Consider the following 16,982-nt stretch of genomic DNA (forward strand, 5'->3'; position numbering starts at 1 on the left):
AAATGACACAGAATAGCGGTATAGTGTTGAATGAGTAGCTGGGTGATTGACTGTGTTTGAATGTTACTTTAGTAGTATCATAAACTTCAAAGAGTGTTGGAGTGTTACTTTAGTAGTATCATAAACTTCTAAAAGTATTGGAGTGTTACTTTAGTAGTATCATAAACTTCAAAGACAGTGTTTGAGTGTTACTTTAGTAGTATCATAAACTTCAGACAAATTAATTTAGGAAATAGTTGTCAGAAAGTCTGAAAAGAGGTCAAAATAATACTCTCAAGTCTCACAAACTGTGATAAAGGAGTTAGACAATGCATGATTTTATCTGTCAGTTTCACTTAATTCTCATCTTTTCTCATTTAGGTTTTCTCTCTAATAAAATATAAAATTGATCTTGATAAAAGTACCCTTTTTTTCCTGGAAAGCTCTGTTTTACAAGTCTTAATAGCCAATTGATGCCATCCATAATGATTCAACCTCTATACATTAAAAGAGAGTAAAGAGAAAAGATTTTACTGTTACTGTTTATTAGTTAAGGGGTTCAAGTTGGGCAGGTCTTGCTCAAGCGGCAACCTCTGGAGCTGAAAAATGAATGCTGAAGTGCCAAAAACTGCAGTTCCTCGAAAGGCCACTTGAGGCTGTCAGAAATAAACATGTTTACAGCCTGGTACAAAAAACGGTTTTGGTCTCTATAGCTAATTTCCCTACTCATGACAACTGTACAGGGGATGAATTTTTAAACAACTCACCTGTTTAAATTTTATTAAGGCTTAAAGTTATGTATAATTAAGGGTGTGGCTGCTTTGAGTGACAGGTGGGTGCAGTCACAGGCAAGTTGCTACCATGGCGAACGTTGGTTAGGAAACAATTCACAGAGCATAGGCGTAGCTGTAGCTGTCGTTATTTCAGTGTGTTTTCAGTTCATGAAAGTTAATTGTAACATTTTGGTTGCCTTGCTCAGTGTTTGGTTGTAGTTGGAGGAGTTGGATGTTCAATTTTTTCCAGCAAGTACGTTTTGTTTTAATGGTTTTAAGCCTGTTTTTTCACTAGCGAAAATTAGCATTAGTATTAGCATTATCACAGTTAACCATGGACTGCAAATACACCATGCAAACCAAGCTAGCAGCTAGCAGCTAGCGTTAGTGTCAGCTCCACCCTCTTGTCCAAATATGGTTACTCAAAATGCAAACTCAAGGCTTCAGTACAGGAGTCCACAAAATGGGTGACGTCATGGTGGCTACGTCCATTTTTTTCTAACAGTTTTTAGGGTCTTGCTAATGTGTACTAGCCATTATATGTATCTGTATTGTCTTCATAAGTGGGCTATGTGCCAGTGCATACACAGAGTAAATGTTTCACTGCTGACATGTTTTCACAGTCAAAGTCTAACAGCAATGAGTCGAATTTAGCTAAACTATTTAAGATCAAGGTCCACATTTCAATTCATGAACTACACTTTTAAAATCGACCCGTATTGACCCAGAATTTGGTGTTCTAGGTTGCTACTTTAAACCTTCTTAGGAAAATAAAGAAACAAAGCATCTTGTATTGATTACTGCAGTCTGAATGGTTTCTTCCTGCCACCATGAAACTCTTTCAGTTGAAAGAATTTTGATCTAATAAGACCAAGCAGTTGCTGAAAAATGAGGTCACAGCAGTAGTGAAGAAAGACATGGCCACCTTCAAGTCCATTCATTTGGTTAAACACCTGTAATAGTCATCTTTAGATCTTTTTTTTTTTTTTAGTTGGTGAAATAATAAATCGGAACAGTCCACTCTAATTATGAAAAGCACAAAAGAATGTTGGACTTTGCCCAAGTGATGAAGCAAATGATTGGTCTGAGTTAACCATGTGTCAGCTGTTACACAAGTGACACCACTTTAACCTCTCTTTCATCTCTTTACTGTTTCCCACTTCCCCATGTGAAAACTAATTAGACAGCAAAGAACTGTGAACTCCCACCCCCCCCCCCACCCCCCCTAGAAAAGATCAAAAAAGGTTTTGACCCTGCCAACATTTCCCCCCTTGACGCAGACAGCCCCATTATCAAGCTGACTTCTTTATGTTGCATATTAAAACGACGCTGAGTGGAACTGGCGATCGTGTAATTTCCGCCATTCTCTCAACATCGCTGCAGATTCCTTTCATAGAGGGACTCTTCTTATCATTGGATTACTGTAATCTGGATTAAAACGGTGGAGTGTGTGACAGTTGACTGAAATCTGCGGTTGAGTCTATGATTGAGTGTTTGTACACATGTGCATGTCCGTGTATGTTTGTGTAACACGCTCAGGGTATTAAAATGTGAGAATGACAGGATGTATAGTAGATAGTGAATTCGTTATTTGTACACGTGTTTATGTCTGTATACACATATCTACCTCCTCCAGATAAGCAGTCCAACTCCCATGGAGAGCAGCATAATCAGGGCAGCCACAGACACGACGATGATGATCACCACTGGACTCTGTTCGCTGGACGCCAACGCCACTGAAAATGGAAATATATCAATGAATATGCTTCTGAATAAAAACACACACCAATTATTAGCCAGGACAAAGAGCCACAGGCATTTTTGCACTGCATATGCTCATCATCACACTATATATGCACAATTGAACACAACGGCATGCAAGGCTCATACAGTACTGTATATTACATGTAAACAAGAACAGGAGATGAGAGCAAATAGAAAGGCGATGAGGGCCAAATTAATTTTATATACAGAGTGGAAGGTAAACTGACATTTTTTTATATTAGAAAGCCAAGACCTCCCCTACATCATTAATACACGACCCTCTTGTATTACACTATTGTCTACATACATACCCTTTGCTCCACTGAATTAACTCAGAATACCAGAAGCAATACATCACATTGTGTTTCAGTGAAGACCATCACATTACATGATCTCCTGAAGCAGCAGAGAGGAAGGAGTCCTGCACCATGTCTGATTTAACATGGTTTTTAACTTAAATTATAATGATCCAGAACATATGATTTCATTAAAGGACTATTTCACACTGTAACTGATAAGTAATCATCAAATCTTATGCTTATTTTATACATGTTTGGATACATTATTTGCACTTTTTTTCCAACCTGGTTTCTCACTAAGGTGTTTTAATAATCATTTTGTATTCTTGTTCAGTTTTCATTATAAGATGAAGTAGGGGAGTGGATGTGACACTAGTAGATGAATTCATTTTCTGTTTAATCTGTTTTTCGTGTGTTTTCTAAATGTTGACTGAATTTAAGTGTTATTTTCTTCTTCCTCTTAAAAAACAAACAAACAAAAAAAATAGCATTGAGTTTAGTAAGTGGACCTTAGATGACAATAGGAAGATTTCCTACCATGTGGTTTTTATTAGTGGATAGGTGACTGAAATCTCTGAGTAGTGGGAGGTATTCACACAGCACTGTAAAGCGTAATATATGGTCCTGAATCAGAGCTAAGCATGCAGTAGCCATTAATTATCGTCATAAAACTGAACATTAATCTTCATTCATTAAAAAGTTTTTTTTTCTCCATCTGTGTTACAGTTGTCCACCTGCCAACTCTTCCAGTTTGCTTAAAATCGACCAACAAATATTTCCATTTGTCTAATGCACATTTCCATTTGTCTAATGCAGGATTCTTCTGGCAGATAAATGCCATAATCGTGTTATTAGGCTTAATGATAATATAATATTTTTAAATCTTTTTGCAGGCCTGCAATACCTAATGATGTGAAGCAGCTCAGGACTATATGACTATGAATGCTCACCAAATCCCTTTTCTGGATCAAATTAAAAGGTTCAAAACAAAGAATTCATGAGAAGCACAAGGCATAAAATGCATCGAGTCACAACTAGACACCGGGGTGGCACGAGAGACGTGGTATCAACTTTCACAAAGAAGAACCATTTCACAGCTTACTGGTAAAATGTTGAATATTCACACATATCTCAGACACAGCCACATCTCCTCTGCCTCTCCTTCTCACTCTAGCAGCATGTCTCATTGTGTGGGCTGGCCAGGTGCCTACACAAACCCCCTATCTCAATCTGCCTGGTGGTGCTGAGAGGAGGGAGTGAAGAGAAAGGAGAGAAAGTGAGGAGGAGAAGGCGGGGGGGGGGGGAGGCGTAAAACGGCTACTCACACTCGCCAAGTGTCTGCAGCTCCAGGGGAGCACTGTATGCTCCATAGTCGATGGGCGGCGGGGAGGAGGAGGAGGAGGAGGACGATGATGATGAGGAGGAGGATGATGAAGAAGAAGAAGAAGACGAGGATGAGGAGGAGGCAGAAGAAGAAGAAGAAGAAGAAGAGGAGGATGAGAGAGGGGAGGAGGACAGGGATGAGGAGGGTGCCGGCGTGGAGATCGGGCGGATGAGGAAGACATATGTGGTGCCAGGTTTGAGGTTGTTGACACTGATCCGTGTGGCAGCAGTCTTCACAGTAGAATAACTCTGATCCTTTTGTTCCTGTGGAGACAGAAAGCGATGTGAGAGACAGGGAAACAAAGACAGAGTTGAACAGCAGGAGGAGAAGTGAGACGAGTAGGAGGAATCCATTTGTGAGATGCCTTGTTCATTCCAAGGCACAGTTTGTAATGCTGGAGGACATGCGAAACAATTTTGTAACCAAATCAAGAGCTTTGGTTATGTCTCATTTGTTGCACAGTGTTTCAAAGAGTCAGACAAAGTTTAAGAGTGAGAGTGTTTGGCAGTAGTTGAACTGCTTTTAATTGAGAAGTATCAAAACTGCCCTTTGGGAGGAAAAAAAAAAAAATTAAGTACAGACACTAATAATTGCATGAATCGAATAATTTGAGAGATCTTTAGAAAATAATAATAATTTCTTTAACGCTCATCTGTTTCCATCCGTGAGAATGAGTCACACTTTGCACAAGTGGGCACAATGGCTGCAGTGAGTAGGTGACACACATTACCATAATGACTCCACTTGTTGTCTGATATGTTTGTTTTTGCCTGTTCGACGCAATCTCTGCCTTGTTTCAACAAACAGTCCTCATTGTATCTTTGCATGTCCTCCCTCCGCATATCAATAAGATCACTCCGATCGAGCTCGTATAACAGCTGTGATGATAAATCTGATTTACATGCGAGGGTATTAAGAGGTAAAGCGAGTGTAGTTTTCGAGTGTGGTCATGTGTGCACAACGCCGCTCGCATGAGGTAACGGGTGTATGACTTTTTCATTACAGTAAGTCCGAGAATAGAATTGCATCCGGAGGGAATAAAGAAAGAAAAAGTCAGAGAGAGAGGGACGCAGGCAGAGGGAAATAAAGAGAGATTAACTGAGAAAAAGAGTGGAAACTACTCTATAATGAGTGACTCCTGTGGAGCGAGCTAATATGTGACAAAAAGGAGAGATGAAGAGGCGAGTGGATGAAAAAGAAGGAAACACAGAAATGACGCTTTGTAATATTTGCTATATCAAGTTATGAATAAACTCATTATTGCACATAATCAGTCACATTAATAGTCAATGTTATGATTCAGATGAATCAGCTCATATGTTTGTAATTTTTAAAAAATATCAGTAAGCATTATGTGGAGCCATACTGTAAAGCTGTATCTTGATAAAAAAAAAAAAAGGCAATACACTGACTAAGCAAAGCCATATTATCTCCTTTAAATGGACTCTTTTTCAGTGTAGTTGTATTGCCTTTTCATTTCATGGCCTTTAACATTTTTCCTGTCTCACTCTGTTACTCTGTCTATCCCTTACACTCTCTCCCTCATCTGCTTCCTTCTTTTTGTTTCTAGTCTCTCAAAGCATCTTCCATCATTTCTATCACCATCTCTCCACCGAGTCATCTTCCCCGTCCCTAATACTCTCCAACCTTTTCTCTCCCTCGGTCATCGCAGAGGCATCTCATTCCTTCGAAAATTCCCTGTTATCTCCTCTGTTTTCTCATTTCTTTCCTAGCCCACTCTTCTACTGAATCTTTTCTTGTTTTTTTTTTTGTTTTTTTTTCTGAAGATGTGGGAGTAGAGCAGTAAGGAGCGGGGCTTTATTAAATATGGTGAAGCATAGAGAAGAGAGGGAGGTGTGAAAATGGGTGAGAGTGTGACACAGCCAAACACAAAGACCTGGCATTGCTAGAAAACGCAGCGTATGAAAACGGAGAAGCGAGAGCGTGACAGCTGTGGTTTACGTGCATGACAGATTTACTGTGAAGACTGATGACAGTTGACGGCGTGGCCACAATCTGACTAAGTGCTATGTTAAATGAGTGTGATAAGGCGGATGAAATTACAGTGGTTATCCATAAAAGCATAAGAAAATGTGGCAGGAATACAGACTCAGGCTCATACGTCAGTGGCGCTTAATATGCACTATAAAGTACATGATTTTTGAACAATATATTAATGATTAACAGTTCAAGACAAGGATTTAATCAAGTGGAAAGAGATGTCAAAACACCATCTCTGATTTACACCAAAGTCACACAACAACTATCAATATATCACTTTCCGCAGTTGACGTTGGTAAGCCACCAGTGTTGGTTTATGCTAGGAAACTAGCATAGTGCACCATGGTGGATTTGGGGGTGTATGCTATCTCAACGGACACAAACTGATGCTCAACCAATAGGCTACTAGATTTTAGATATAGATATCACATACTGATATAACAGTGTATTTACCTTCTCATAGTATTTGACCTCATATTCAGTCCTGCTGCTGTTTGGGTAGGAAGGCTCCCGCCACACCAACGTTATGCTCTTCTGCTCGATCTTCTCTGCTCGCAGCTCACTTATCAGAGATGGTGCTACAAGGGAGAGAAAGAGGAGAAGACAGAGAGGTGAGCTTGGGAATTCCAGTCTCATTCAATATACACACAATAGCTTCAGAACTTTCCTCAAGGACATCAGAAACAGTAATTACCCTCCGATATTTCCAGTTTTCACAGAGCTTGACTGTGCAGACAAAGGTCAACAGAGGAATACTGTACAGTGAATTCTCTTTCAGGGTGGATTTTGCCAGAAGGCTAGCACTGATATACTTAGTATACCCTAAAGTATTTTCAGATCTGAAGCAAGACAGCAAAAGAAATGTGGAGTGTGGGCATTAAAGAGCAGATGGGAAAGTCCAACAATGATCTCCTATCAGGAAAGGAACAAAGAGAGAGAAAGAAACAGCACAGAAATAGGTAGGAGAGAGGTAACGGGTTAATTATTCAAGTGGAGACGTGTCAGAGACGACAACTTCATCGGACTCAAAGTCCCATGAATGGACACACACTGCATACGTTTCTTTGTCTTTGACGGTGTATGTGTGTGTGGTATTGAACAGAGCTTGGGTCGGTACATTGGGACTGACAATAGATCACTACAGATATGGATTGACTTGAAGTCTGTATCGACACAAGACTAACGGATGGAGACGCTCCTGATCCGGATTCCCCGTTTCCTCTCAGAGTCTCTCAATTAAAATGACCTCAGAACTTTTTCTGACTCCATCTAGGAGAGCGGGCGGTGAAATTTATCCTGACAGATAGTTCTCTTTTTGATTACGATAGGGAACAAAAGGGAAGACGAAAAGGTGCTTTCCAAATTTAGCTTGCAAAGCAAACAATATCATTACTACGGAAAGACCAGTCCTTTGTTTCTCTGTCAATAAATGACAGGCAGCGCATAGTATGATAATCAGTAAGCACCACCCACTCTTGCTTAAGTGCTAATTATGCCATGTTTAATGAAGAAGCAAAATGGGTTGTCACTCAAAAAGACTAAGAAAAATAAAGGGGTGCAGTTAGCTTAGTCAAACGGCCTTCATGTTTGGGAGGAGCGATGCCATTAAGGCCATTAGGGTTAGGTTTAGTAGCAGGGGAGTCTAAAGGGTGTTTTCTGTCATCTTTTTTAGTACTGAATGATAATTATTGCTGTTTTCCACTTACTTAAACGCCTCCAGATTTTCTATGGCACTGAAGTCCCTTTTCCTTATTTCCTGCCATTTCTTTCTGTCCCCGATGCTATTCCTGTTTTTCATCTGTTTTTCTCGCTTTCTCATTCTCTCCCCGTCAGTTGACTCGCTTCATCTTTTGTGCTCTTCTCACTCTCTGCTCATCTCTTTCCTGACCTCTCACCGACACCTCATCTCTTTTCCTCTATTGAAAACGGCCACACTAATGAATATGTCACACTAATGAATATGTTCTGCCTGTCACTCATACATGAGCAAAACTATGTAAACACACAACATCCTCCACATACACACAAACACACACACACAAAGCATCTGCACAGCTCCTTCTTCTCCTTCTGTCCTCCTCTCGAGAAGATAACAGGAAGATAATACCGTCATTTTAGGCAGCGGAACAAAGACACACTCGATCTGTCTGTATCTCTCTCTCTCTCTCGCTGTCCATCTCCATCTGTCTGTTTTTTGATGTCTCTGAACACACAGGTATTATCCATTATTCATGGTGACTTCTGTGACTTTTTGTATCATGAAGGAAAGATGTGTGTGTGTAGCCGTACGTGTGTGTTTGTGCGTATCAGTCAGGCCAGTGAGTGCAGAAACTATCATTGCTTTTTATGTCTGCCCAATCAGGCAGACTGGAGGAGGAAGAAAATTCAAGCTGTATGATTGGCCTGAGTGTGTGTGTGTGTGTGTGTGTGTGTGTGTGTGTGTGTGTGTGTGGGATTGTCTCACAAATGGTGTACAGTATGAATGCAGCTCTGTCTTTATACCAGCTTGTTAAAAATCTGAATATGCAGAATCATAATGTGAAATCTAGTAAACAGATTAATGATTCAACATAACTTCTTTTCATTAAAAAAATAATTCAAGTGGATTCAGTGCCGTTAAGCCACTGCAGTTGCAATTAGTAATCCACGAAAATTACTATGCTGTCATTAATGTAGGCACAATACCTTCTTAAAATGATTAAAAAAGCCAACCTGTTGCACGTTTTTACTGTGCTTTTTTTTGTGCATTTCACAAGTATTTCTTATGGTGACCTCACTTGGATGACTGAGTTTCACTGTGCAGAATGACGTACGTGCAGAGTTTGACACTAGAAGGCCGTTTTCACATTCATCACACGAGTACAAAAAGAGCATGATTTTGTGACATCATAGTCACGAGTCTGGAAGCTAAGTGTGGTCCGTTATGCAACTTAATTGCATGTGTAAGGTGGAAACTTCAAACTTTTAGAGCACACACCGAGAATGGACTTCTCAATGAAGTGGGAGACATCTTGTGTCAAGTAGTTAAACTTTCGGAACGGACAATTTTTGCATATTTTTAGATGATGGATTTTTCAATGAGGGAGGAGGAATAAATATTAAAATTATCTTTAAAAGGTAATTGAACTTTTTGTGGAAAGACCCTATTAGACACAAATTAAAATTCAAAGCAAAGTATTTCTATATGGCTTAAAACATGTCTCGAGGCAATATTTAATCACACAAATTAAGCTCTTGTGTAATGAAAGCTTTAATTTACATTATTTCATCAGTGGAAACACTGGCCTACAGAAATAGTACAAATATGAAAGTGAATCACTCCACCTCATTAGTTCATCCTCATAACATGATGCATCCAAATAGAACTACTGTGAAACTTAAATGAGACTGACATATCGCAATGGTGAACGCAATACAATCTCAGGAGATAACTGCTTTACTTGAGATGCTCTGAAACATACTGTAGCTTATCTTTCAGGTCCATATTGGTTGTGTGTGAAAAAAAAATCTTTAAATACTTACAATATGATGTCCAGAAAACTTTAAACATGCCAGTTAGTGGCATTTTGAAAGTATGAACATATTACATGTACAGGAAAGAAGTATAAAGTATAAAATGTGCATGTGAGATGTGCAAGTGAAAAGGACAGTGATAGGAAAAGATACAGAGAAAGAAAAAAAGAAAGAGGGCATGATTGTAGGAAGTTCTAGCAGACACCCTCTCCTTCTCAGAGTGCCCCCCCAAAACACAAAGAGAAACTCAGCTTAACACACTAAACCAAGAACACAGTGTCAACCTGCTCTCCCCGTCTACAACTGCAGGCTATTGTTTGCTATTCTTTCCTTCCTTGCATGCTGAATTATGCATAGGACTGGTGCCTGCCTCCAAACCCCAGATCACATCACAGCTCAATCAAGCACAGAAAAAAAAAACAAGTGTGGACAATTTTTCTATTGGTGCACATGCACGAATACAAAAGTAAGACATCGCTTAAGGTGGTGTTTCCACCTCTGCAGCAGGGAAGAAGTGGTCTCTAATCGCTATGGCAGACAAACTGGCGTCCAAAGTACATTTCTGCACCCTTGAGAAATTCACTGTTGCTATTAGTGTATACCATGCAATGTGCATTACTCCATATGCATGAACACAAGTTTATACAAGCTCTTAAAACATACTTTATTATGAGATTATTGAAAAAATGCATCAGAATTTGAAATTGCTGGTGTATGATTCTGCTACTTACACTTTATTACCTGTCACACTGTCTAGAAAATGTCCTCTGAGAACAACTAATCACAAAGATGAGATTTATTTATTTATTTCCTGTCAGCTTCACGCTTGTCAATTTTGCACACCTTTCACCAACAAAATTTGCCTACTGACATTGCAAATTTTGATATCATGAGTAGCTATGAAGTATTTGCACACAGCTATTGAGTACTAATTACTACTCTGGTGGATGTAATAGCTTCCAAGACATGCAAACAGGCACGAGTATCGATACGCCCACTTCTTCTCCGATACACAACGCACACACAAGAGTGTATGGCAGCAAATGGTGGGTGGCGTTGGGTTTGGCGCTGTATTTGAGAGGAAGAAATCGATGCCGTCTGCCGTCTGAAATGGCTTTTGCACTCACATGTACACACACACGCACACAAACAAAAACACACACACAATTGCACAGTGATTTTCACAAGTAATATAGAAGAGGTGATGGCCTTGTGGGCAATAAGCCTCTCCAGCTTTGCTGTGGAAGTGCACAGCAGACGTTTTCAAAGCCTCATCATACCGCCGAAATCACATGGAAGAGGCACTCGTCACAAAGACATATACAGTAGCTTCTGATAAGATCCATTATGAAACCTTTGCAGTACATATACCAATCACTGATACAGATAATGGTCTATAGACTTCAAAGGGACACTATGATGAGAAAGAAAAGTGAAGCATGAGGAGGTATAATAGATGGAGTTTGGCACACAACGGCAACCAGGAAGCAAACAGCTGTACCTCTCAGTGATTAAACTTACGTAGCCTGCGAGTACAGGCTGAAGCTGGGTATCATTGAGATTATATAAATTCGGTTTCTGGTTCTTCTTATCAATTCAGTTGCTGTTGCAAACTGGTTTTGATTATTTTCATGTTATTTGTGTGAGAAACTATACGTTTCAATATGTGAAAATCAAAAATTGTCTTTATTTTAAATAGATTTGACACCAACTCTGCATAAATTATGACACATTAAAGTTTCTACCTTATACCTTATATACAGTCATGCACACCTTAAGTATTTTCTGCCTTTTACATGAGTTGGATACACTAACAGTGGATTGTGGAACATTATGACAACTGAGGACATGAAAAACGCTGCATTCTTACGCAACACTGCGGTATCACTTCAGTATTTCGACAAATATTGTAACATGCAAGATATTTTCTTGTAGTGACTAAACTTTCTCAATCATTACTGTTACACGTGCTCTGGCACAGAAACACAGCTGGTCCTAACTTTGCTTTCAATAACTGACAAGTGGAATTGAAAAGCTTGTTTCTTAAAGAATCCAAAGGCTCCTATAAGTTCCAGTTCAAAACTGTTTCTCGATACCCAACGCCACTACAGGCCTGTCATTATGCAGACACTGGGGGTTATGTGGCGGCTCTAGCACAGGTCTCTATGGCAGGTAGATCTATGAATAGACTTTGGCACAAAATGGCAGCCGCCGCTGTAGGCTCTTGCATCCATGTGTACCGAGGCAGCTGAGGTGCAACTGGCATCTCTGTTTCGTTATCAAAGGAGACAGGCAGAGGAGCCGCTCTCCCCAGGGGCGACGGCACAGGCAGGGCTGAACATCTCGCAGTCATTCTGACTTTTTTCCCCTCTTCTTCCTCACTTCCACGGGGCCCTCTTGCTGGAAATTCTCTCTCACTGTCTCTTCGTCTCCTTATCTCTCCATTTCCCCGACACAGCTCCTTCTCCAGCTCGGTTCTCAGGGGAATCCGCTGTTCCCTGCAGGCCTGTTTGTGCCTCTGCCTAGATGACATCCATCTTGTCAGGAGGGGGTTTCATTGTTCTGCTTCTCACCATCTCCGCTGCATACTTTACGCGCTTCTGTGTGCATACGCATATTAAAAAACGGTGAGTGACTGCACGTGTGTTCGGGGATGAACAGACAAGATGGTAGAGTGTGTAGCTCTAAAGTCACAGGTGGGAGTGATTTAAGAGAGCTGTATCTGTCAAGTCTGTTCATGTTCAAAGGGTTAACAGAGAAGCAAGAGCTCCATTCCCTCTGGGCACAGCACCACTGGCTTCTACCTGGGGTTAAACGGATGGTGCAACGATTTATGTGACTGACAGCGGAGGAGTGGGAACATTTAGTTTCTTTTGGTTCAGCTGTCCCAGGGGCTTTTTATACACCTGCTGCCGCAAGCATTTCTGTCAATGGATCCAAAATCCCAGTGGAGTGTACATTTTCCTGTGCATTTCTTTAATAAAGTCATTAAAGTTTCAAATGGCCAAGGAGTTGCGTGGATAACTTTCACTTTTATTCACTTCTTTTTCAGCTTATGTCTACAGGATGATGCTTCTAAATGCAAAATCAAAGCCACTGAACCATCCATCTATCACAACTTTTTCAGGGCTCTGAGATTGAGTCTGTATCTCTGTCTGTACAAATATCTAGGAATCGTGATAGATGATTCTCTATCTCTCTTTTAAGCCTTACATTCAGCAGTTGGTTGAAAAAACTGAAGTTGAAATTGGGTTCTTAGTTTAGACACAAGTCTTGCTTTTCCAAAGGCCAAAAGGAGACTTGTTGTTGCCACCTTTATGTCTGTGCTGGACTATGGTGATGTTATATGCATGCATGCATCTTCACAATACCTACACGCGCTGGATACTGGATACTGTCTACCATGGAGCACTGAGGTTAATTACAAATCTTAAAACCCTTACTCACCATTGCTCTTTGTATGCTCGGGTTGGTTGATCTGCCTTGTCATATCACATATACACTTAACCATTGGCATATTCTTATTTATGAGGCCATTCTTGGTCTGCTTCCATCTTACCTACAGATCTACATCCTTTAGAAAACTATGGGGAGTTACTGTCTTCACTCTGAGGACTTATTCCTACTATCTCTCCCTAAAATCTGTACTGAACCGGGAAAATGGCGTTTAAGTATGTTGCTCCCCCTGCTTGTGTAACATATGCCCGTTACACTTGGAATCAGTTGCAAAATCACCTGAATCCTCGTACTTTAAATGCGTCTAGTGAGCTGGTCTCACTGGATGCATTTAAAGTAATTCTAAATGACTTGGATTTGGGCACATCTGGCTGTAGATGATAACATTTTATGATTCTGTAATTTATTCTTTATTTTCACCATAAATTGTTTTTTTTTTCATGTCTGCAACCTTGTTAATTGTTCTGCTGACAGGCAGCAGAACAATTAACAGGGCCAAGAGGCTCTTGTAAGAGAGATTTTTTAATCTCAAATGCCAAGTCAATGAGACTTTTGATCAATTAATAATATGTATTTTTTTTTAGAAAATGAATCATTTACTTTTAAATTGACAGTAGTTCCTCACAGGATTTCACTTAGATTAGAACAACATCAAATATGCTGACAGACTAAAGCAAGAATCCACCGCTGCACACTTCCAAGGATCACTGGAGTGGAGAAATAATGTAGTATCCTTGTTCTACTCAGACAGTAACCTTGCACTGCACTTCATGCCTTGTATGGGTAAATTAAAGGCAGGTTTTCAGCAACTCTTTGATGCAAGGAAAAAGGTAGGAATTGTAGAATTGCATCTAGCTGTTGTGATGAAATCACTGACAATTAAAATCCCTCAGATTTGAATGACAAATCTATTAACATTTGTAATTAATGTATATATTGTATATAATATATAATTACATAATGGTGTGGGTGAAAGGGCAAATATACAACATTATTCCTGTAAAGCGTCATTTTAGGACATGCAAGTACAACATTTTATGTACAAAAATACACAGTTAACTGCAAGATCAGAAAAAAAATTCTAAGGTGGCTGCTAAAGTAAGCTGGCATGTAAAATTGCACAAACATTTGGACACTTGAAACAAACCTTACAGACGATTCCCGCCAATTACTCTCACAGTCACAGCATCCTACCAGTACCATTTTGAGGTTCACCAGGTGGCTATATGTGCATGCATGTGATTGCGTCCCAATCTAATGATGCTGTTTATGAGAGCAGCTACCACACCCAGGTCTCACTATCTTGCAGCAGGCCTTGCTGTTTTAATCTGTAGCTATCAGCCTGCGCCAGCGGTGGTGCGCTATCTGGCAACCTGTCCCCGCTTACCACTCACTGTCTAATCTGGCCTATCAGCATTCGACCGCATGGACGCCTCATTCCAAATACATATAGACACAACTCAAAATAATCAAAGTAGGAGCATAAGACAGAAAAACAGTAGGAGAGGAAGATTGGAGGCAAGAGGGAGGAAGGGAAAAAAATTATATTATCCAGGATCCTCCCTCAGAGGCGAGGTGAGCAGATGCAGTCAGAGACAGGTATTATCTATGGTTATTATCATGCATATCAGTGTATGAAAAAAAAAGAGGAGGGAAAGTGTTTAGAGAGGTGAAACACACATACACACATACAAATTTGGATATTTTGGTCTGCGAGGGGGAGGATTCGGTGTGGGGAATACACCTGGATAGGGCACATTTCCATCTAAACTACAAGATTATATGTTGCAGGGACATGATCCACCAAGGTGTGTGTGTGTCTGAGTGTGTGTTTGTGTGTGAGAAAAGGGTTTCTGTGTGTGTAACAAAGAAGAGAGTCTCAGTGATAGCCTGATTAAATGTGTCAGTCAGTAGGTGGGTGGGTGAGCGAACAAGCAAGCGGGACAGAGAGTCTCCTGCCATATGACATATTCAGAAGGGCCTGATCAACATAATCCAGCTACGCAGAAACACCAGGTCCTGAATATAAGTTTACAATGAAAGGATGAAGCATGTCTGCACCCTGACAATGTTAAAATACATCCAATTACAAACGGCATGAGTGACCGTTGTTGGATCAGATTATTCAATATTTCAAGAAAGAGAAAACACAAGGAGCTGCTGTATGTCAAAAACCACAGATAACCTGTTGGCTCTGCATTTACTGAAATTTGGCATCTCACACAGAGGAGGGCGACTGGGGCCGACTTGCTTAAACTGCTCTTGACAGCTGCACACACTGATTCAGAACACTCTTTTGGCCCGATGTGCTTTAGCCTAAAGGGAGAGGCAAGGTCTGATCACGACATGTCCATTAAGCCAGACAGCCTCAACCCGGAGCCTCCGACAAATAAAAAGCCAGGCCACACACAAACACACACATACACACACACACACACACACACACACACACACACACACACACACAAACACAGTGACTGACCCAAGCCTGCTGCAGGAGGTTGGCTAAGAAGGCGAAGAAAGCTCTATCTGCCCTGACAGACTTGCAAGGATTGCAAATGCATGCACACGCATGCACACATCTCAACATCCACTTTCTGACACATAGTTCAAGTGCAGTCAAACATGTTGACATCGGAGGTGATCGCATTAAGTGTATGCTAGGTTTTGGAGAATGTGAGTGGGACTGCAGAGTCAAAGTATTGTGTATTTGTAAGGCAAAAACACACACATAAGCATAAATACTCAAAGTCAGGGATTGTATAATGTATACCGCATATATTGTTTTGAAGACAATTGTTTGAAAATGATGTAAAAGCAAGGCTTCAGTGAATGAGAAATAAGTGAGAGCGTGTGTGTTTGTGTGTGCGCAACATTGGTCTGATGAGCTGAACTGTGTGTGACCCACCTACTGTTGTATCCGAGAGGAGTGCGCTGTCATTCAGAAAGACAGCTGCACAACCTTCTCGCTCTCTTTCGCACAGCAGGACGTCGTCAACCTCGCCTGCCCTCCAGCAACAAACCCCGTATAAAACAAACACGGCACGCACAAACACACCCGAGCTCTCTCTCTCAACGGAGGCGCAATAAAGACCTTACAAGGTATTAAACAGAAAAAAAATGAAAGATGATTTTGAAGTTTGAACCTCTCTTTCTAGTCTCTTTGCGATGATAAGGGTTTATGTTCTCACCCGTTTCTCTCCCCTCCTGAGAGGGGTTTGGCAAAGACGTGCATCAAAGACAGCCCTCAAGCCCTGTATTATACTCTGATTATGAGATAACAGTGCGTGTGTGTTTCATCATCTACCTCCAAGATTTATTTTTGTCTCTTAAGTGAACACCACAATTCTCTAAACAACAAGAAACAGCCTATAAATCCACATACAAAGCACAGATACTAAAGACCCTGAGAGTGCCTCTTCATAGACTCCAATTATAAGCCAAGAGGTAGGCAATTAAAATTCCCATCACAGGATGACAAAGCGTCTTAAGTGGCTGGGCTATAGTCCTGAAAAGTAGCTTGATGACTCTATTCATTTGGTGCCTGCTGAAGCCTCACCTTCCCATCACTTCTAATTAAGGAGGCAAAAAGGATCCAAATGCCTCCATGCAGAGGACTGGAGGCGGAGATGAGGGGAGAGAAGGTAGAGAGGTGTGAAAGTGAGGAGAAAAAAAAAAAAAAAGCTATTGGAAACTCAATGACAAAGAAGCAGAGTTTTGCACTTTGACAGTTGAGGAGCTCTCATTCGAGGAAGGAAATAAAAAAAAACAAAAAAAAAAACATTGCCTGACAGTTTGTCTCTGTCACAATGG

General features: G+C 40.6%; 1 protein-coding gene across 1 annotated transcript in view; it reads right to left on the reverse strand.

Annotated features, from left to right (window-relative positions):
• LOC122969699 (ephrin type-A receptor 7-like) overlaps positions 1–16,982 on the reverse strand; it is a 154,523-nt gene that overhangs the window by 26,553 nt on the left and 110,988 nt on the right. The window contains exons 6-8 of the mRNA XM_044335620.1: positions 6,654–6,778; positions 4,141–4,462; positions 2,380–2,488 (exon numbers count right to left, since the gene is read on the reverse strand). Coding sequence (XP_044191555.1) covers positions 2,380–2,488; positions 4,141–4,462; positions 6,654–6,778 — 556 coding nt within the window. The remainder of the gene's footprint in view (positions 1–2,379; positions 2,489–4,140; positions 4,463–6,653; positions 6,779–16,982) is intronic.

Source organism: Thunnus albacares, chromosome 19, assembly GCF_914725855.1.
Source record: "Thunnus albacares chromosome 19, fThuAlb1.1, whole genome shotgun sequence".
Lineage (NCBI taxonomy): Eukaryota > Metazoa > Chordata > Actinopteri > Scombriformes > Scombridae > Thunnus > Thunnus albacares.